Source organism: Hipposideros armiger, unplaced genomic scaffold, assembly GCF_001890085.2.
Source record: "Hipposideros armiger isolate ML-2016 unplaced genomic scaffold, ASM189008v1 scaffold_232, whole genome shotgun sequence".
NCBI classification, from domain to species: Eukaryota; Metazoa; Chordata; class Mammalia; order Chiroptera; family Hipposideridae; genus Hipposideros; species Hipposideros armiger.
In genome coordinates, this window is record NW_017731582.1 from 1,884 (window position 1) to 22,327 (window position 20,444).

Genomic DNA, 20,444 nt, shown 5'->3' on the forward strand with positions numbered 1-20,444 from the left:
GCATCTTAGCTGTGGAGGGCAGTGTCACTGGCCCTCATATGTGGGATCCGAACCGGGGCCCTCTGGCGTCCCAAGCCAGTTGTTAACCATCGCGCAACTCGGCCGGCCCTGTAACTTTATTTCTTAAATACCAAAATGATCTCTGCTTTCAGGAAGGTATAGACTATTTTGCTTTATTTCTCCTGCAAAGTACAAATAAAAACCTTGGACATATAGCACAAATATGACTCCAAATGATGGAAAGAAGCCAGACTAGCTGGGGAACTTGGGACCCAAGGAATGACACAGAAGTGAGTTTCCTGGGTTTACTTTTTGCCTCATATATTCCCAGACCTAGAGATGAAGAAGCCAACAACCTGGAAACGCCAACTGATGCATACAAAAAAAAGCCCCAAGGACCTGCTTCCTCTAGCCAAAGAACTAGGAAAGGTGCAGCCTGGCAAATGTTTTAGAAAATAACTGCTTTACGCCAGCCAAACGCTACAGAATTAAAACTGTTACTGCCGCCCCCCGCCTCCCCCCAGCCAACTTCACTATCACCCATGCCAGCAAATGCTGAGTGGGGAGTCAACTTCCATCCTTGCCAGGCTCCTGAAGGAATGGTTCCAGAAAGACTGAGTAGGGAGCTGGAACTTGCATCCCCACCTTTCTTTCCCCACTGGAGTGGTATTAGAGAAGCCTAGGGGAGTCGGGACATTCACTGAACCATGGTGTCAGTGAGGCCACATGGGCAGCAGTAAGGAAACATTCCTAACCCTCCTAGTCAGGGTGGCATCAGTGGCGGCCTAGTGGAGACACTGGATTCCTTCCCCACTGGGCAGTAACGAGGCCCAGGGTAGTGTCAGAAGATCACGAGTCTCAATAACTGAATGAAAAAAGACAATCAATAGATGCCAATACTAAGATGACAGAAATGTCAGGATTACCTAACAAAGATTTTAAAGCTGCCATCATAAAAATGCATCAGTAATTAAAAAGAGCCGTGTCAGGAACCTGTGGGACTAGCACGAATGATCTACCATTCACGTTGAGTCCCAGGAGAGGAGACACAGGGCAGGCTGAAAAAGTACTCAAAGAAATCATGGGTGAAAAGTTCCCAAATTTGACAAAAGACATAAACCTATAGATTCAATGAGTGAAATGAGCTTCAAACAGGATAAATACCCCAAAATTCACACCAAGATACACTATAGTCAAACTTTTGAAAATTGAAGACAAAGGAAAAATCTCAAGAGCAGAGACTGAGCGAGAAATGATTTAGGGGAAAGAATTCAAATGAGATTTCTCATCAGAAAAAAACATGGAGGCTACAAGGAATTGGGATTTTTTTCAAGTGCCAAAAGAAAAGAACCATCAACCCAGGCATGGTATTAGGTGACACAAAAGAACTAATTTTTTAGGGTGATAACATGGTAATTATGTAAGAAATTGTCTACTATTACACAAGCACACTGAAATATGTTGGGATAACTAGTATCTCCAGTACAATGTTGAATGTAAGAGGTGAGAGCAGGGCCAACCGAGGGGTTCAGTTGGTTAAGAGTTGGCTTAAGAGCGCGAGCTCTGAGCAACAGGGCCGCTGGTTCGATTCCCACATGGGCCAGTGATGCTGCACCCAAGCTGAGCTCCTGCTGAGATGCCAACAGGTGGCAGGATGGCTCAGCTGGTGTAACAAGATTGCCTGTTTAATGGTGGGCTACCCCCACCCGCAACTAAGATTGAACACAGCACCTAGAGCTTAAGAGGCCACGAGCTGCAGACCGGCAGCCAGATGGTGACTGGCGCCCTCCACAACGAAGACTGAAGAACAATTTGGCTGGTCCCCTCCCCCAATTCCCCAATAAAATCTTAAAAAAAAAAAAAATAGAGGTGAAAGCAGACATCACTGCCGGCCCCCCATCTTAGGGGTAAAGCATTTCACTAGTAAATGGTAGCTGTATGTTTTTTTGTATTATGTCCTTTATCAGTTTGAGGAAATTCCATTGTTTCCTGAGAGTTCTTTTTTCCTTTTTAACAAATCATTATTAAATCTTGTTAAATAGCTTTCACACATCTATTAAGATGATTACCTGGATTTTATTTTCTGGTCTGTTAGTATAGTCAATTATATCGACTGATTTTCAACTATAAAGTCATCCAGTATTCCTGGTATGCAACCCAGAGTCATGCTGTATTTATCATTCTTTTCATATACTACTGTATTTGAATTGCTAAAGGATTTTTGTGTCTAGGTTCCCTGGTGTGGTTTTTGCTGACTCATATGGTAATGTTTAACTTTATAAAAACTCAATGACCTTTTTTTTTTTTTTTTAAGCTGAGCCATCCTGACCTTTTATTAAAAGGTCAAAACTGAGAAAAAGTCTTGTATTTACCCACATTTACCATTTCCAGCATGCTTCCTTTTTTGTGTGTGCATGGACGGCCCTGCAGGGGACAGAAGCCCTGGTGGCTGCTCTCCTGTCCCTAGAGCTGCACGGCCACGGGGGTCATGCAGGAACCAGTGCTGGAAGCTGGCTCGTGAGGTGAACAAAGGGCGCCTTAGGGATCCAAACAAAAGCCCAAATCCAAAGGCCTTTTTTCTGAAAAAAGTCCCTTTTGCAGTCTACAGGGAGACACCCTGCAGACCAAGTTTTATTCTTTATAGAAGAGTCTGTCCCTTTCGCCCCTTGTCTTCTTCCAGAGCAAAATAAACAGCTGGTCCCCCACGAGGGGTGGTGGCAGTCCCGTGTGTCCCAGTCAAGATGAGACCTGGGACGGGCTGGGAGGCCCTCAGTCCGGAGCACCCGTCAGTCATCATCGGTCTCCTCTGACTCTGCTTCCGACTCGGGGGCGCTCTCTGGCAAGTCATCTCCCATCTGTTGGAACCTTCCGGACTGTGCATCCCACATGTATTTGATGGTCACCTTGAATTCCGCCATCTCATATCCGAAAAGCTTCTGCAAGACAGCGGCAAAGGAACCAAGAGTAAGGAGGAACGAGTGTGATCAGGAGTCTCTGTGGAACACCCCCGGGGCTGCAGACGGCTGGGAGGGCCGGACTCACCAGGACGCGGGCCTGCTCTGGGGTCAGCACGTCACCCTCCTTGCATACCTCATAGTCAGACAGCAGGGTCACCACGCCTGCAGAGAAGGGGGACACCAGGCAGTTACCTCTGGCACAAAGGTCTGCGCACAGCTTTCTGTCTGCCGCCCAGAGCTGGGAGGAATCTGTTTGGCCACCTGTCCCCCGACAAGTCCAGTGCACACTGGGGTAGGGATTAATCAGCAGCATTCAGCTGCCTGCAAGGGTGTTTGGGGAGCAGTGACTGCGTCCCTCCTTGTCCCTATAAGAGCTGTATTCTGGCTATAAGTTACTGTGCACACTCACCCCAGTGATCAGGCGGGCACTCTCAGCCCCACTTTCTCATGAGAAAATGGAGGCTGGCAGACATAACCTGCTCAGCCAGAAAGGGGCGAGGGGGCCTGTTGGGCTTGGGACCTGTATTTTGGCCACTAAGCTGTGACCGCTTAGCTCCAGGGACTTCCCCATACCTCTCTTGAGGGCGGTGGGCAGGCCCAGCTGCCTCAGCTGTGGCTCCATGGAGTGGGGGAACTGCTCCAGGGGCCCTGGGTCCAGGCTCACGGTGAAAGTTGCTTTGTTTCCAGCGCGGGCGTAGTCCATTTCTGTGTATTTCGTGAACCACCTCAGGGGAAAGAGAAGAGGTAGGAGGGGAGGTTCCTGACAGGGCTACAGCCCCCCTGAAGTCAGCCCCCCGCTGGGCCTGCCCTCCCTTCCTCTCTCCCTTCTCAGCAATCTCAGCTGCTGGCGGCACCCAGCCTGGAGAGAACGAAGACTCAGTACCAGTGTTCTAGGAACCGTTTCTTACTTGATGCCTCCACTGCACAAAGTCCCGGATTGTTCCTTCCCCAGAGTTCTCACCAACCTCCGTCTTCCCCACCACCCCTCAAAACACTCACTCATTCACTTCCTCCTTAGTGCGATTGGTGAAAAGGAGACCAACTTCACCCCTCAACTTCTTGCTGACCTACAGAACGAAAGTGGGGTTGGTCTGGTCACATTAGAGCAGTGGCTTTCAACTGGGGACAGTTTTGCCCCCTTATCCCCCAACATTCTGCAACACCTAGAGACATTTTTGGTTGTCACAGCTGGGTGTGTGCTCGCATGCACAGTACTCTCTGGGTCTGGAGGTCAAAGGTTCGCCTTTGACCTCCAGAGCTTTAAGCCAGGCGGGCTCTCCAGATGGCTGGAGGGCCATGTGAAAGCAGCAGGCGGGAAGGCGGCGTGGCCTTGGCCCCTCCTGGTGAGGCCCAGGGACTCACCTGATGCAGGTTGTCTTTGTACTCGTCAGCCGGGCTTCGACCTAAGGCCACCATCATCACTTTGTTTTTGCCAAAGAACATCCTACAGAGAAGAGAACTCTGTGAAGGAAGTGCCCCGTCCAGCCTCGCTGCTGCCCTCGCCCCGTTAAGTGCAAACCAGCCAGCTCTTAGGAGCCAAGCCAGGCCCAGGCTGTTTTGTAGCTGGAGGCATGAACAGACTCCCACAAACTTGTGCCCCCGCTCTGTCCCCAGCCCAGGGTTCCTTCCACTATTTTCCTGCCCAGAGACCCTGACCTTCACAATATTTTGTCTAACACTGTGAGTGTTATGTGATAATCCGCCTGCCCCATCTGAATGTATGGAAGAGGCTCGTTTCTTGGTCCGAACTAGAGCTGGTGTGGCAAGAGACGACCAGAGTCATCACCCGCATTGTCCTAATTCTAGCTTGAGGACAGGTACTTGCCCCATGGCTTGTGCAGCCTGCTTTCAGGTCACTGTTGCATCCTGGAGCACATGACATTCTAAAACTGACAAGATGTTTCTAAACGGACCACACCCCAGGGGAAAGGGAGGACCCCCTTCTCCTGAAGGGTTCACTGCTCAAACATTCCCTGAGCCAACCACCAAGTCCTGCCCCACTGGGGGCACAGTGCAAAGAGCAGCCGTAACAGTTAAAAAGTACCTTCAGCGGGGGAGCGGCACTTCATCCTTATTAACCTGCCATCTGTGACCCAGATACCCCAGGGGCAGTAACTGGCCCGTGTGTGACTGAGAACAGCCTGGCCCTGCCCCCGCCTGCTCACCGGCTGTGCTTCCAGGCATTCCGGATGTCCTTCAGCTTGCTGTTCCTCACATTGGCCACGGAGAAGATGAAGAGGTACTTGTACGTGTCCACACATTTCCGCAGCTGTGGGACAATTCACGGGGCTCTGGAGTTCAAGGGGGCACCAGGACTGGGCAACACTCGCCTCCGATGAGAAAGACTATGCTCTAACTCACAACTATGGGAGGTTAGAGCTGGAGGCCTGAGACAGGGTCCCTACGTACAGGGGCTCCCCTGGGGCAAAGCAGGGGAAGCTGAGCCACAAGTCAGGATCCCATGGTCTCCCCAGGCTTCTGACTGACTTGTGGGCTCCTCTCTTTGCTTTGCCATTAGTTGTTGATAACCTAGAAACACTTAGCTGCACTAGGAAGGCGCCTACTAAATAAAACATATGAAGCCTCATTATTTACTCACATGGGGACGCCGTGTCCAGCCCTACTCTGCCCACACTGCTGGTCACAGCCATGATGAGGTGGCCTCAAGGAACAATCTTTATGCAGGAGGAGACTCCCTTCTCTTCCAGCCTGCAGCCCCGAAGCTGTGCAGACAGCAGGTTGGCGCATTTCCCTGCATCTGGTAACTCCCAGCCTTTTAACATTGGGCAGGCTAACAAATCTTTGTAAGCTTCAGTTACCCACGTGCAAAATGGATAATGTCACCTCATGTGTGAGGATGGAGTGGAATGACAGCTGTGGAACGCAGCACCGTGCAGGGCACAGAGGACGGGCTCAGTCCAAGCTGGAAATCATCATCACTACGGGCGTTTTAGTGGTGCCGCCACTGGAGGAAAATGGGCTGCTCAGCAGTTTTTTTGTGTGTGTTTTTTTTTTAAACAGTATGTTTCCCTAACACATAGTTCTATACACACCTTTATAAACCAAACTCAGTCTGGAAAAATAAAAAGAACACACTCTTACCTCTTCTATCAGGTTCTGTTTCAGTTCCAAGCCTTTCTTGGCAGTTTTGGTTAAGGAAACTAATACAGAGAAGAAACAGAAGATGATGAGAGACACATCTGGATGTCCCGGAGACTCATTTTATTCTTGCCTTTGGTAGCTCGGCTGGACCAAGCCAGTCTGAGCAGAGGCAGCAAGACTCTTCCCAGGTTCCTCGGAGCGCCTACTTCCCGGTGTTTCTGAGCTTGGAGATCTTTTGCTATACTCCGTTACTCAAGACAAACTAGTGTTCCTCAGAACCCTTAGTTTAGCTTAAACATCTGTACTGAGGTGTGGAGGTGAGGCTTGCTTCTCAATTCCTCCTTCACCTCGTGGGAATGCTTTCAGTGGCAGACCTCATCTGCTGGCTGAGGCAGGTCTCTCTGCTCACGGCCATGGTACATCGAGACCACCTATGGATGGCCTCTGCTGTGGAACGATGAGCCTGGGGACTGGATCTTCTCTGCTACCGCTTGTTTTGCAGTTTGGACTCATAGATGCAGCCATGCCACTTTGGAGAGGGACAAGCACCTCTACTATAACAAAAGCCGGGGCCCAATTTGCCCCTGACCCAGAAGGGTTTGGATTTGCCAGCTCTCATCAGGGCTCCCTCCACAGAACCCACAAACACTTTAACAGAGCATCAGATGCAAAGCCCGGGGTGCCCCCAGGAAGCGGCCACCTTAGTCATCCTGCCTGGCTCTTAGTCCCGCCTCATAAGGCATATATACAGAAAGGTAATCACACTAGTTAGCGACAAGAGCAGGACAGGAGAGCAAACCATACACAGCTGTCCATTTCCTATCACTTCCACTGCTGCATCTGTGAGCCAAGCCAGCATCACCCTGTTGGATTACTGGTCTTGCTGCTTCCATCCTTGCCTCCACCTTACCCAGTCCATTCTCAACATGGCAACCAGGGTGATCTTTTAAAAGTAAAGTTAAACCATGTCATTCTTCCAGCGCAAGCTCTCAGATGCCTACCCATTTCACTGGGATGTGAAGGCCAATTCCCCGCAAAGGTCCGGAAAGCCCTGCCACCCTGCAACCCCCCCCAACTCTGCTTCTGCCACACTAGCCTCTTGTTCCAGAACACACCAAACATGCCCTCACCTCAGCCCCTTTGCACTCTGTGTTCCCTCTCCTCGGAACACCATTCTCCAGGTAACTCCATGGGTGGCTCGCTTCCTTTCCTCAGGTTTGTCTGCTCATTTGCCACCTCATCAAAGATCTCTGGTCATGTTATACAAAACAACATCACCTCTCCCACTTTTACTCCTTGGGACTCATCACTATCTGACTTTCATGATTCAATTTTTGGTGTTTCGGTGGGATATACTTCCCATGACTAAACTGTTAAGGTCGATGAGGGCTCTAAGCCTTCCTTGTTGTAACTGCTGTATCCTTCTATGCCTAGAGAGTGCCAGGCCCCTAAATATTTGTGGAGTGAATGTACTAAACAGCCGGGGTGAGAGAGACGCCACCATAGTAAGGAATGCTCTCTTAGGAGGTGCTCTATAATAAACTGACAACTCAGAGTCAGCCAAATGAAAATCGGGGCATAAGCATGCCAGGCAGCAGGAACCGCAAGTACAAGGAGACAGGCACGGGAATAAGCTTGTGTTAGAGCAAGGGAAAGGCGGCCAGGGTGCTAAGGCAGATGGGCCACGGCGAGATCGGGCGCAGCCTCGGTGCTCACAAGCTGTTTCCCGGCCCAGTAGGCCTTGGAAGAGCACTCGAGGTTGGGCCAAACAGTCTCCGCTCGCTTAACACGACTAGGTTCCAGCTCTCTCCAATGCTCCCTCTGCCCAGCGTGATCCCGCCGCTAGCTAGCAGCAAGCCCGCGGAGCTCCTCACGGAGGTCCCGGCCTCCCATTCTGTATCCCCCAAACTCCCATCGCACTAAGTGGGGCTCCGGACCTGGTCCCAACGCCCCCTTCACCCACCTTTCTTGTCGCGCTTGGATTTGGGCATCTCGCTGCAGCCACGTGCGGCGGAAGGCGGTGTTGCCTGTTAGGACCCCGGCGGCGCGGGGGCCTCTGGGATGGCCTTAGAGAGCTGCCCTCGTGTGTGCCTGACCCAATTTGCGGTGCGGCCCGCTTCTCCCCGCCTGGCCGCCACCTGCGCCTTTCCTCACAGTATCAGGTCGACTCTCGGCACGTTGGGGAGCCTCCGAGTCCTGGGCGCCCCGTCGAGGGCTTGCGTGTGGTTCCAACTCTGTGGTTGCAACTCTCTGGTTCCGCGGAGGCGGAGCCTATGGCGCGGTGCATGCCGGGCCGTCAGCGGGCGGGCCCGGGTTCCCGTCATGGCGGCGGCCGCGGCTTCCCGTCTCTGGTTCTGGGCTGCATTGCTTATTCCTGTGGCCGCTGTGTACGAAGACCAAGTGGGCAAGTTTGATTGGTGAGTACGTGCGGAGCCTCTTCGGGAAATATGTGGCTATTTTCCCAGTACCTGTCTTCTACCTGCTAAAGGGAGGGCGGTTACCATGCAGCAGGACCGGCTCGGCTACATAACTTACGGGGGCTCTGTGCAAAAATAAAATGTGGGACCGTTGTTCAAAAGTTAAAAGTTTTAAGATGGGGATAGCAGAGCATTAAACCAAACGTTGGCGGGTGTGTGTGTGGGGGGTGCTCTTCTGAGACGCAGCGTGCGACTGAACAGGTTACAAGCCCAAGAAGCTGGCTTTGACATTCAGGCGTGTTTGGGGTTCTGGTCAGAGATCGCTGTTGCTTCCTCCCCCGTCAGGCCCCATTTTTGTGACTGACAGGTTTCTGCTCTACTGCACGTCAGGCCGACAGCCCTCCGTGAACTCTCATTCCTTCTCGAATTGGCGTCTCTTGGGCATGTGTACAGAGTCTTGGGTGTTATAAGTCCTAAGCTGAGTCCTGTTTCTCCTCCCTTCCAGCTCAGCCGGGCTCTGGGCTCAGAACACAGCTGCGCCAGCTTCACATCAGCCAGGTGCCTTTCATGGAGGTGCCATCCACTTACTCACCTGTCACCCCACACCTTCTTCCTTAAGGCCCTGGAATTGGCTTGCTTTTATTTGAATATCAACTTTGCTACTCAAGAGTTGTGTAACCTTGGGAAAGTGACTTAACCCACTGTGTGCATGGTTTCTTTTTCTGTAAAATAGTTTACTAAATACTAGTCCCTTATCTCCTACAGTTGTTGTAAGGATGAGTGAGAATATCCCCTTAACACAATGCCTGCCTCTTTGAATGCAATCAGTATGGTACTCATTTTTATTACTACTCAGGAAACATTTTAACCTTCAGAGCCGAGCTCTGATATCTCCTCTTCTGTAAAGTCTTTTCTGGATCAGGCAAATTAATTCACTTATTTGTTGAGTGCCTATAGTGGGTCAGTGGTTGTTCCAGGAGCTGTGGGTACAGAGATGTGAAGGAGCTCGCGGGGCAGATATACAGGAAACCCTCACTTAATGTCATCAACAGGTTCTGCAACTTTAAACAAAACGACAGACATCAAAACCAATTTTACCACAGGCTAATTGATATACACAAGAGTTAAGCCCCTATGGCAACTCATTATCATGAAATGATGTTATTCGAGGACCTGCTGTATGAGTGTGTGATATAAGATGGTGTGACAAATGCAACATAAGTCATATTTTTATTTATTTTTTACTGATTTACTTTTTTAACATATGCTGTGAATTTACTATCCCACGGAGACTGAGCACTTGGATAATTCTCGTTCTCAGAAATCCCAAGGGGAGGAAAAAAAAATTAGTTTACATATATTCATACAAGGAATTTTATCTATTGTGCAAAGAGCGAGTTATCTGGCTCCCCAGAGGTCCGGGGCTTCATTAAGACTCTTTCTCACAACTCTAACTCTAGTTCTTAGAGATTAAAAGAGCTCCAAAGGCCTATGATCACGGGCACTGATGAGTGCCACACACCCGTTGACTTCAGTTAAATCCCTGGTGTTTGAGCTTTGTGGGCTCTGTGGATGCTTGCTTCCTGGTCCTGGCTGAAGTAGCTGGTTTAGGCATGTAAGGTTGCTGTCTCTGCGAGGCAGGGGCAAGGGTGGGAGGCAGTAGTTCCCTTTATACTCCATCACTGCCATCTTGGCCCGATCCTGCTTATCCCGATCTGGGATCTGCAGCATTCTCGTGTAGTCCCCATTCTGACCTTGGTACCGAGGGGCCAGTACTTGAAACCGTTTTGTGATCAAGTCTATCTCTGTGAGCCAGAAAGCCGGCCATGTACATGGCTCGTTTGTTGGTGTCTCCCAGCTTCCCACAGTTGATGAGCTTCTCAGCGTAACCCCTCATCTCATCCACGCTCACCCATGACACCTCTATGAGTTTGTGACACACTCCTAAGTCATATTTTTAATGATGTAAGGAAAGGCTTACAACATAATACGTATATAGTGCACATTAACAGAATACTAGGTATATGCAATTTACAAATTGAAAAATAAGCACAAAGAAATATGCCAAAACATAAAAAAGTTTATGGTGGTGGTATTTTAGGCATTTTTGATTTTCTTTTTTATGCTTTTTTATCTTTTTTTTTTTTTAAAGGAGAGCACAGCTCACAGTGGCCCATGTGGGGATCGAACTGGCAACCCTGGTGTTATCAGCACCATGCTCTATCCAACTGAGCTAACCAGTCACCCCTTGTTTATGCTTTTATGTATTGTTCACATATTCTACAATAAGCAGGCATTACTTTTATTGTCCAGATAAAAGTTAATAGTTATCTTAAAAGAGCATGGGCTTTAGAGTCAGAAGGTCTTACTTTCACATTCTATTTCTGACAGTAGTTAGCTGACTTCAATGGACTTTGGTTAATTACCTGTAAAATGAGAGTAGTAATAATATTTGTCCTTTGTACGTTATAGAGTGTTCAGTGGACACAGTGAGAATAAAGCATGTGGAAATACCAGTAGAAACTGTCAAATGTCATGCAATCCTATCTCTCTACTACCAGCTCAGTTTTTTCTCTTTTAAAAAATTAGACCACATAACATCATGACAAGAGCAGTTCCGTGTAAACGTCATGTGCTTGATTTTCTAGAGAATGCAGTACTTCATTCACAGCACTGTGGGAGCACCTTGACCATACAAAGCAAATTATCTTCTCTTTATACTTAGATAAGAGTGTTGAAAGTGATAGGATACATTCCAGAGAAAGTATGAATAATGGGTCACCTGGATCCTGAACATGGAAAAGGCTGTAGAGAACAAAGGCCTGACCCAATCTATGTAGTTTTGTTAGAAAATTTGCATAATTTTTTCTTCAGAGATCAGTGAAAATAGAAGGGAAAGTTGGATTGTATGCTCATGGATAACAGGGTTTGTGTCTCTTTCCTCATGTGTAATATGAGTGCCTAGTCCCACTATTAATACAGAGAGGACTAACGTTTGTTGTAGTGAGATTTAGGCCAGGTGCTCTTTTGGGTATCACTTATCTTGAGATAAACACGTGCTTGCATTTAGAAGGAAGACTGTGGTATTTCTCATGTTAGGCACACTTTCTCTTGTTCCCTTTACTTCTGACTACATTGCATAGATCTCTTGATTTTGGTCAGGTCTCTCATTCACAAACATTTCTCCTGCCTCCCAAGGTAGGTATGATGGTGATAACCTCATATAGTTGTGCAGTTGTCTTTTTCCAAAGCATTTTGTGCAGTGATGCTTTTGGCCCCTTACATTTCCCTGTACTCTTTTCTTTAGGAGACAGCAGTATGTTGGGAAGCTCAAGTTTGCCTCATTGGAATTTTCCCCAGGATCCAAGAAGTTGGTTGTGGCCACAGAGAAGAATGTGATTGCAGCATTAAATTCTCGGACTGGGGAGATCTGTGAGTGAATTATGTAGACCAATTAGCTTGGGATGGAATGGATGACCACATTGAAGCCAGAATGGCTTGTGTGGCTTGTGAGGGCTGCCTGGCTGTTTCTCGAGTTAGGGACGTCAGCCAAACGATACATATCTTACTGGAATCGGACACCTTTTTTTTCAGTCTTGTCATTTAATATATTCCTATAACTGGTCCCTCAGCCCAAGTCCAGAGTGTTCTTAAATAAGATATTACTGCAGAAAACATATAATACTATTTTGCATTAAAGGTTTGGATGCGCCCCCTAGCCCCTCCTTACTTGTAATGCTTTTATGGGTGTTTTTAGGCACTAAAATCATGGATAGGTAATTTATAATCACTGTTTTTCTTGTGACTCATAATGGATTTTGTTAATTTTGTCACTGTTCATTTCTGTGTTTGATGGGGTGATAGTGGGGATTGGAAGCGCAGACGCCTCCGATTGGGACAGTAGGGGTTCCTCTCAACCCCACCTCCCCTCATTTCCTAGAAAGCGGAGTGAAGTTATTTGTAATCCTTCCTTCCCTTGAAATAAAATTGGACACCACTGTGCAAGCAAAGACCCCTTCAGTTCTCTCCTACCCACCTTCTTGGATGCTTGCCTTCAGTTTGTAGTAATGTCAGACTCTCTTGTCTCTCAGTGTGGCGCCATGTTGACAAGGGCACGGCGGAAGGGGCTGTGGATGCCATGTTACTGTATGGACAGGGTAAGTAAGGAGAGTTCTGCTTTGTCTCTCCATTTCTTGGTTCCTTCCTTCTTCGGGGTCTGGTAGGGAATCGAGGGGTGTTCCCAACAGGGAAGAACAGGTATGCAAATAGCTCGTACTTGCACTCCTACATCAGAGGTGAGGCCACTGCTCACGGGCCCTAGGAGGCTGCAGAGCACCAGTTATGTGGTCTTTTCTCTTCCAGATGCAATCACTGTGTCCAACGGAGGCCGGATCATGCGTTCCTGGGAGACCAACATCGGGGGCCTGAACTGGGAGATTACCCTGGACAGTGGCAGGTAGAGTGGAAGATGCTGTGTTTTATCTTGATGAGCTTGGACAGTGGCAGGTAGAGGGGAAGATGCTGTGTTTTATCTTGATGAGCTTGGACAGTGGCAGGTAGAGGGGAAGATGCTGTGTTTTATCTTGATGAGCTTGGACAGTGGCAGGTAGAGGGGAAGATGCTGTGTTTTATCTTGGCTTGGTTCAAGGCTTGCTGGAACACAGATCTGCATGGACAACAACTTTGGGCCTTTTGCCTTTTTCCCCAGGGACCACTGCAGAGTCCCAAAGTCTCAAATACCCAGGTTTGATGTTCTTGAGGTAATGAACACATGTGTTTACTCAGCTAGCATTTATTGAACATTTATTAGATGCGGAGCTCTCAGCTAGATGCAGTGTTTGTACTTGATTATCTTTTCCTAATCTTACCAGGACTCAAGAGCTTTGCAGTGTAGTAAGAACATAATATAAAACTTTCAGTGGTTTTTTTAAAAAGGTTATTTTTTTCAGTTACAGTTCACATTCAGTATTTTATATTAGTTTCAGGTGCACAGTATGGTGGTTAGACAGTCATATAATTTATACATGATCCCCCAATTAGCCTACCCCCCTGGTACTATACCTAGTTGTTGCAGCTGTATTGACTATATTCTCTGTGCTGTACTTGACATCCCCATATAACTGTCAGTGTTTTAATTTTACGTTTCGTGAACAGCTTGAGCTACTGTTACATCTTTGTTAGAGTTATTTGACAGTGTTCTTTGCGTTAGCTTATATACCCGATAAGCAGTCAGGAAACACCTGGGGAGTCCCTAGGCAGTGGGAAGACACATGTGAATATGAGGCAGTTTCTGTCATCACGGAACTCATTGTTAGTTGGGGGAGGCAGGCGAGTAGCCAGCAATGACAGTGCTGTCTCAAGGGTTGCCATGGTAGAGGGTTGGCCTGGTCCCAGGGGAAGGAGGGACAACCCTTAGGATATTCAGTGGTTCACAGAAGCTGTCCTGCCCATTGGTTGAAAGTGCAGTCTCTCAAGTCAGCTAAGCATAAGCAGAGCCAGGCCTAGGACCCGGATGTGTTTGACTCCCAAAGCCTGTTTTCTTACCCGCTTAGATGCATTGGTAGTGTTCCCGACTGTCTCCTCTCTCCTGAGGCTGTGGAGGCGCTGGGCTGTGCTCACCACTGCACCTGTGCTCAGTTTCCAGGCACTTGGGCTGGTCGGCCTGCAGGAGTCAGTGAGGTACATTGCAGTCCTGAAGAAGACCACTCTCGCCCTCCATCACCTCTCCAGTGGGCACCTGAAGTGGGTGGAACATCTCCCAGAAAGGTAAGGCCGCCTTCCCATCAGGTGACAGCCACATGGTTCCGCTCTCTATAAGCCCCTCTTTCTCCTTTAGGGTTGAAGCATTTGCTTTGGCCCAGGCTTGCCTTACGTTGGCATCAAGTGTGGTGTGTTGGGCTCACTAGATCGGCCTGAACTCAAAGGCTGTGCTGCCTCTGGAGTTTCCTTTGCAGCGAAGAGAAAACTCTCAAACTGGGCACGAGAGCCAGTGAAGCAAGGGGCAAGGCTCACTCGCTCGTGGTCAGACTACAGGCTTTTTGACCTCTAGTTCAAGTTTGACTGAGCCTTTCATATTAAGAATTAGAACAGCTCAAGAAGGCCCAGGGTAGGAGCTTAGTGAGGTGTGAGATGTTTCGCAGAGGTCCTGGTGGTGGGAAGCATTGCAGCTGGGAAGAAACAGGCGGGAGGAAAGGTTTAGACCACCTGTGGCCATTTTCAAAGTTTAAAGCAGGGACCCAAAACTCAGATTCGTATGGGGCCAAGTGCATAGATAGATGGCATCCAGGAGCAAAGCAGGCCCAGTGGGGATCCTTGGGAGCTGCAGTGTGCCTGGCCTACCTCGAGGGGGCAGCCTTCCTCAGCAGATAGGTGCCTTGTAGGAATGTAGGTAGGCCTAGTGTTGCCCCATCTTACTTTTTGAGAAAAGCTGGAAATCTGATTTTTACGTGTAAAATCTCGGTTCTAAATGTGGACAACTAATTAAAAAAAGCCCCACTGTGTGAGCCAAACAAAGCCTATTGGGGACAGCTAGTGAATGACATCTGGCTGAGGACCTGGCAGCCTGGTTTCCAGTGACCCCCGAGGATGGCCCTGCCCTGCGGCTAACGCTGTTGCTCCTGCTGCTTCTTCCCTCTCTTAGTGACAGCATCCGTTACCAGACGGCGTACTCCTACGGCTCTGGGGTGGTGTGGGCGCTCGGTGTTGTTCCCTTCAGCCACGTGAACATTGTCAAGTTCAACGTGGAAGATGGAGAGATTGTGCAGCAGGTAAGGTCAGGCATCTGCTGAGGAGCCGTGCGGGTTGAGGGGCATAGGTAGAGCCCTTCTTCGCCCTGCAGACCAGAGAACTTGGCTGGGGAGATGCAGAGGCCATTTAAGGTCCCTGATTCTGGTCACTTGGAGGCTGCCTTTTCCTCATCAAGTATTTAAAGCCCTCGCATTCACACACGGTGCGGCCATGGGGTGGCTAAAAGAATTGCATTGACCTGTTTGTTGCCTGCAAGATAATACCGTAAAATAATGATAGAACCCACATGTGACAAATACAGTAGAGAGATGCTCATCTCAAGTGGGGCATTAAAAATGATTTGGTATACTTTTCTAATAATCAGAAAGTTGTGATTTCTCTCTATAGCTTTGGAGCTTTTGGGAGGCTGGGGGGACAGGAAGAACTCTGGAACCAACCGTGAAGAATGCTGTGCTTAGCCCTGCCCCCCCCCTCTCCTCCCCCGGTGGGATGTGGCGGTGTCATTGCTGATGAGCTGAGAGAAAAGTGTTAAAAGTCCTCACGGGCCACCTGTTACAATGTCTTTCCTGCAGGTCAGGGTTTCGACTCCCTGGCTGCAGAGTCTCACCGGAGCCTGTGGTGTGGTGGATGAGGCTGTCCTGGTGTGCCCTGACCCAAGTTCACGGTCCCTCCAGACCCTCGCCCTGGAGACGGAGTGGGAGTTGAGGCAGATCCCACTGCAGGTGAGAGGCTAATGCTGCCTGGCTTTAGCCGCTTGGAAGAGCCTTTCTCCCAGTGTCACTGCGTCCTTCCTGCCTTGGCAGCTGTTGGGAGAAGGGCAGCCTCTGGCTGAGCTGCTGAAAGGGGAAGTGGGCCACTCCTCTCTGGAGAACCTGAATGGGAGCTTCTGGAGCCACGCGCCATGGCCTAGTTACTTCCACTGGCAAAGTGGGGCAGAGGATGCAAGCCCGGGATGGGAAACCAACTTCTTGGCTTCTAGCCCTAACCTTCCTCCTCCTTGCCTTTCAGTCTCTCGACTTAGAATTTGCAAGTGGATTCCAACCCCGGGTCCTGCCCACCCAGCCCCATCCAGTGGATCCTTCTCGGGCGCAGTTCTTCCTGCAGTTGTCCCCAAGCCACTATGCCCTGCTGCACTACCATAATGGAGCCCTGAGTCTGCTCAAAAACTTCCCCCAGGTAATGCAGGCATCGTGGTTTGCCTGGATTCAGGAGAGCTAGCCAAGACACGGGTACTAGGAACCCCTGCCTTTGAAGCTGGAGACGTTTGCTCGAGATAGAAGACATCTGTTCATAAGAAGCTCGAGAGGGGTTGGCCTGAGAGCAGAAACATGGTACTTTGCTTCTGAGAGTTACAAAGGACCTGTAGAGTACAACTGGCGCCTTCCTCTGAGTCCACAGGAAAGTGGGGATGTTAATTAGAGATCCCGTAGATAGCAAGAGCAGTGTGGGAGGGAGGATTGACCTGCGCCTGTGTTGGAAGTAGGGGAGAGGCCTGTGTTCAGCTGTGGATGCCTTCCTCTGCTCCCACGCGGCCTGGCCACTATGCTCCTTTCAACTCCAAGGCCAAGGGTCCTCCCTGCAGAAGTGACCCTCTGGAAAGCTGCTGGCCAGTGAAGGCCTCATTTAGGAACTGACACCCTGCTTTGCCCCCAGACTGCCCTAGTGAGCTTTGCCACCACTGGGGAGAAGACGGTGGCTGCAGTCATGACCTGTCGGAATGAAGCGGTGAGTGCCAAGAGTAACAGCATTTGGGGGTTCCCTTCCTCGTGTCTCCAGGAGCCCTGGGAACCAAAAGTCGGGGCACACTCGCCTGGTCACTTTGAACCCAGAGGGCAAGGGGCTGTGGAGAAGTATGCCCTCACCTCATCTGCAGAGCTTTGTGCACACCCCCTTGGTCCCCAGGATGGGATCCTAACATGACGACCTCACTGCCATCCATCTGGGACCATTGCGGGTTGCACAGGCTTTGTGGACGGGAATGAGAAATGAGGTGTGCCTTGACCCGAGTGCTGAGAAGATACAGGAGTTAAAGCTTCATTTTGCTGACTGGGCAGTGCCCCTTTGGCTCACTTTCCTCCTTCTGTCCTTCTCTTTTCCCCAGCAGAAACCTAGCAGTTCCGAAGATGGGTCAATGGGGAGCTTTTCGGAGAAGTCTAGTCCACAGGTAGGCTGTGGCCTTGGGCCGCGTGCCAGACCAGAGACCCAGGAGGCCACCCTGTGAAGTCGGGGGAGCAGCTCAGGCTGGGAGCAGATCTCGAGTTTCGCGTCTCAAGTGGGGTTTCCTAAGTTCTGTAAATGATTTCTTTCTGGATCCTTTTTAGTTGGGAGATTGGGAAGTAGAATCTCTAGAACCTGTTCTTGACCATGGTCTCCTCTGGGCCTCAGTTCCCCCACTTCTTTTGGGGTCCTGGCTGGTATTGTTGAAGGGTAATCTGTGCAGTGTGTGGGACCCTGGCTGGACGCACAGGTTTCTGCTGTGGCTTCCATCTCGTAAGCTCTTCCGAAGGGGTTTGATTTCTCCACTCACGCTTTCCCCTCTCTTTGGGAAGTCTGTGCTATGCTGTACTGGCTTCCTTCTGAAACAAGCAGAGTGGCTGTAATTTTATTTATTTACTCAGGTATCTTATTTCTGCCTTAGGAATTAGCTTTCTTTTCTCTCTTATTTTTCCTTGCACATATTTCCTCTTCTGGCCTGGGTGCTTCTCTGGGGTGTTTGCGTCCCCAGTTCTTGGCCGTCCTTTGGGGAACTTTGTTTGGGGCGGTCCCTCTAGTTGACCCATGCCATCTGTATCCCTAGGATTCGCTGGCTTGCTTCAACCAGACCTACACCATTAACCTCTACTTGGTGGAGACAGGCCGGCGGCTGCTCGAAACCACCATCACCTTTAGCCTGGAGCAAAACGGCACTCGGCCTGAGCGGGTGAGGAGACCCCTTGAGCAGGGGGCGCCCTTTCCTCAGGGCCAGGCCCCAGCCCCGGGTCCTGAATTAGGGCTGTCTGCACGTGGGTTCTAGTTCTTCCTGAGCCACTGGCTTGTCATAAACCCCTGTGAATAACAGAAAAAGCAGGTACCATTTATGCCAAGTTGTCACTGCATCAGGCACGTGCTAAGCTTTCGCTTACGCACTAACTGACCCCTCCCAGCAGTCTTGAGTGCTTATTACCGCCCTCGTTTTATGAGCAAGGAAGCTGCCTAGTGAGGTTCAGGATCCTGTCAGAGGCACAGAGCTGGTGAGCGGTCGCCTGCACTCTTAGTCGCTTGCCCAGCGCTGCCTCTGTGCATGCATACTTGTGCCCCTCAGTCTCACTGGGCTGTGACTCCTTATTTCTGAAATAGGAACGCCAGTCTTTGCCTCCTGTTTTGTGGGGTGTGATTGGCGCTTGGTGAATCACATGGTACCTGAGAAATACTGAGGTTCCTCCATGGAGAGGCCTGAGGTTGAGTCTGGCACCGTGGTGTTGGCTCCTAAGAATACATGTCACCCTATTGGAGTCCAGGCAATATCTGTATTGTTTAGACATCAGATCATGCCATGACCTGGGCCTCTGACCACTTCCGATGTTTTGAATCTTGGGGTCTGGTGCTCTAAAGGGCATTAGAATTCTTGCTGACTGCAGTGGTCTTGACTCTTTGGCTTATAGCTGTATATCCAGGTGTTTTTGAAGAAGGACGACTCAGTGGGCTACCGGGCCCTGGTACAGACAGAGGATCACCTGCTACTGTTCCTGCAGCAGCTGGGTGAGCGGACCTCATTCAGCCCATTTGTCTTCGCTCTGCCCATGAGTTCCAGTCAGACTTGATTTGGAGCCATGGACAGGCTTCTGGGAAAGACTCAAGTGGAGTGTGCCCCGAATATTATTTCCAGAGATATGTCCCCTGCTTTTGCATAATTCCTTAGCATTCCAGGGTGGGGTCTAGAACTTCCCTCACTTGACCTGTTAAATCCAGCCCCTTGCTCTGCCATTGTTTTCACACAAAAGCTGCGGGGATCCCTGAGCCACCAAGGAGAGTCTCCCAGGAGGCGGGCCTAGCAGTGTGACTGTGGTTTCTGTAGCAGGGAAGGTGGTGTTGTGGAGCCGTGAGGAGTCTCTGGCAGAGGTAGTGTGCCTGGAGATGGTGGACCTCCCCCTGACTGGGGCGCAGGCTGAGCTGGAAGGAGAATTTGGCAAGAAAGCAGGTATGAACTGAAGAGATGGGGACCGCAGACTTGCTGGAGGGGGTGCTCTGCGAAGGGGTCTGTTAGCTGGACCATAGGCGATGCTGTCTCACGGCATCCCTGGCTTCCGGGTGCAGCCATTGTGCTAGTCTGTTTTGAGCGAGCTCTGTGACCAATTTCCAGTGCTTTTTTGCCACGTGTTTATGTAACCATCTTTTCTCTGAAAGGAGTGACTTGAGACTCCCTTTAGGGAAAGGGCTTGAGGGAAAAAAAAATCTTAGCATAGTAAAGAAATAGCTGCCAGTGTCTGAGTACCTAACATTTCAGGCACCGTGTTGGGCACTGGACACCGATTGTCCCCAGAGCAACAGCCAAACCTTTCTAGAGAAACATGCCTGGGGCCGCCGCAGTCCTAACCCCCAGGAAGGGCTTGGCTCCCTCCACTCTGATTCGCTCCTGCCTCTCACCTGCCTCCCTTCCATCCATTCATCTCGCTAGCCAACAGATGTTTACTGAGGGCCTGCTCTGGGCCAGGCACCCAGCGAGGCGTTGCAGGTTTTCTCAAGCCAAGCATTAATTTGACTTTACTGTTTATTTTTGCTGCCTGGATCCAGCGATTCAAGGTAAAATTTGCTTCCTGCCGCCTTGTTGCTCGTTGCCTGCCCACATGACTAGCTTTTGGTTAACTGTGTTTTTCCTGATTTGCATCAACAAGGTAGACACCGTGTGTGTGTGGACCGCTGGGGCTGTGCTTGTTCTGTATGCCTCACTTCTCTCCCTCGAGCTGAGGTTGATGGAGAATAGGCTAAGCAAAGGCACGCCTCCTTTTCCGTGAGCACCTGCCGCGTACCCCGCAGTGCCAAACCCTGCATGTACAGCACATCATGTGGTATCATCTTGCAAGAGCCCAGTCACTGGGTTACATGCCATTTTATAGATGAACCAGAGGCCAGAAGGTCAAGTACATTTCCCGAGGTCACCCAGCTAGTAAGCAGTGGAGCTGGGACTTTTAATCCAGGTCTGTCAGACTCCAGAGGCCATGCTCTTTATCATGCTACCTTGCTT

The 20,444-nt window shown here is 49.9% G+C and overlaps 2 protein-coding genes across 7 annotated transcripts in view; one reads left to right on the forward strand and one right to left on the reverse strand.

Moving 5' to 3' along the window:
* Positions 1-2,056: 2,056 nt before the first annotated feature.
* Positions 2,057-8,317, reverse strand: MRTO4 (MRT4 homolog, ribosome maturation factor). Its single transcript, XM_019654892.1, has 8 exons — positions 8,023-8,317; positions 6,060-6,118; positions 5,123-5,226; positions 4,320-4,401; positions 3,957-4,024; positions 3,531-3,682; positions 3,043-3,119; positions 2,057-2,936 (listed from the first exon to the last, which is right to left on the reverse strand). Exons 1-8 carry the CDS (start codon positions 8,048-8,050, stop codon positions 2,787-2,789), a joined length of 720 nt encoding a protein of 239 aa, XP_019510437.1. The 5' UTR covers positions 8,051-8,317; the 3' UTR covers positions 2,057-2,786.
* Positions 8,318-8,340: 23 nt separating this feature from the next.
* The window catches only part of EMC1 (ER membrane protein complex subunit 1), a 31,250-nt gene continuing 19,146 nt past the window's right edge, over positions 8,341-20,444 (forward strand). Inside the window, exons 1-14 of one of the 6 annotated variants that reach the window (XM_019654894.1) lie at positions 8,369-8,476; positions 11,784-11,908; positions 12,568-12,633; positions 12,839-12,932; positions 14,114-14,242; positions 15,117-15,243; positions 15,796-15,945; positions 16,232-16,399; positions 16,877-16,948; positions 17,325-17,387; positions 18,021-18,143; positions 18,865-18,961; positions 19,278-19,400; positions 19,994-20,002. In XM_019654894.1, coding sequence (XP_019510439.1) covers positions 8,382-8,476; positions 11,784-11,908; positions 12,568-12,633; positions 12,839-12,932; positions 14,114-14,242; positions 15,117-15,243; positions 15,796-15,945; positions 16,232-16,399; positions 16,877-16,948; positions 17,325-17,387; positions 18,021-18,143; positions 18,865-18,961; positions 19,278-19,400; positions 19,994-20,002 — 1,441 coding nt within the window. In that variant the 5' untranslated portion in view covers positions 8,369-8,381. Of the gene's footprint in view, positions 8,477-11,783; positions 11,909-12,567; positions 12,634-12,838; positions 12,933-14,113; positions 14,243-15,116; positions 15,244-15,795; positions 15,946-16,231; positions 16,400-16,876; positions 16,949-17,324; positions 17,388-18,020; positions 18,144-18,864; positions 18,962-19,277; positions 19,401-19,993; positions 20,003-20,444 lie in introns of all 6 variants that reach the window. The other 5 variants (XM_019654896.1, XM_019654895.1, XM_019654897.1 and 2 more) reach the window with 5 other exon arrangements.

Coding starts and splice junctions, on each gene's coding strand:
- MRTO4 (XM_019654892.1), bottom strand. CDS start 8,050: ATGCCCAAATCCAAGCGCGACAAGAAAG. Junction 4,025..4,319: donor ACAAAGACAACCTGCATCAG/GTGAGTCCCTGG, acceptor TTCGTTCTGTAG/GTCAGCAAGAAGTTGAGGGG. Junction 3,120..3,530: donor GCCCACCGCCCTCAAGAGAG/GTATGGGGAAGT, acceptor CCTTCTCTGCAG/GCGTGGTGACCCTGCTGTCT.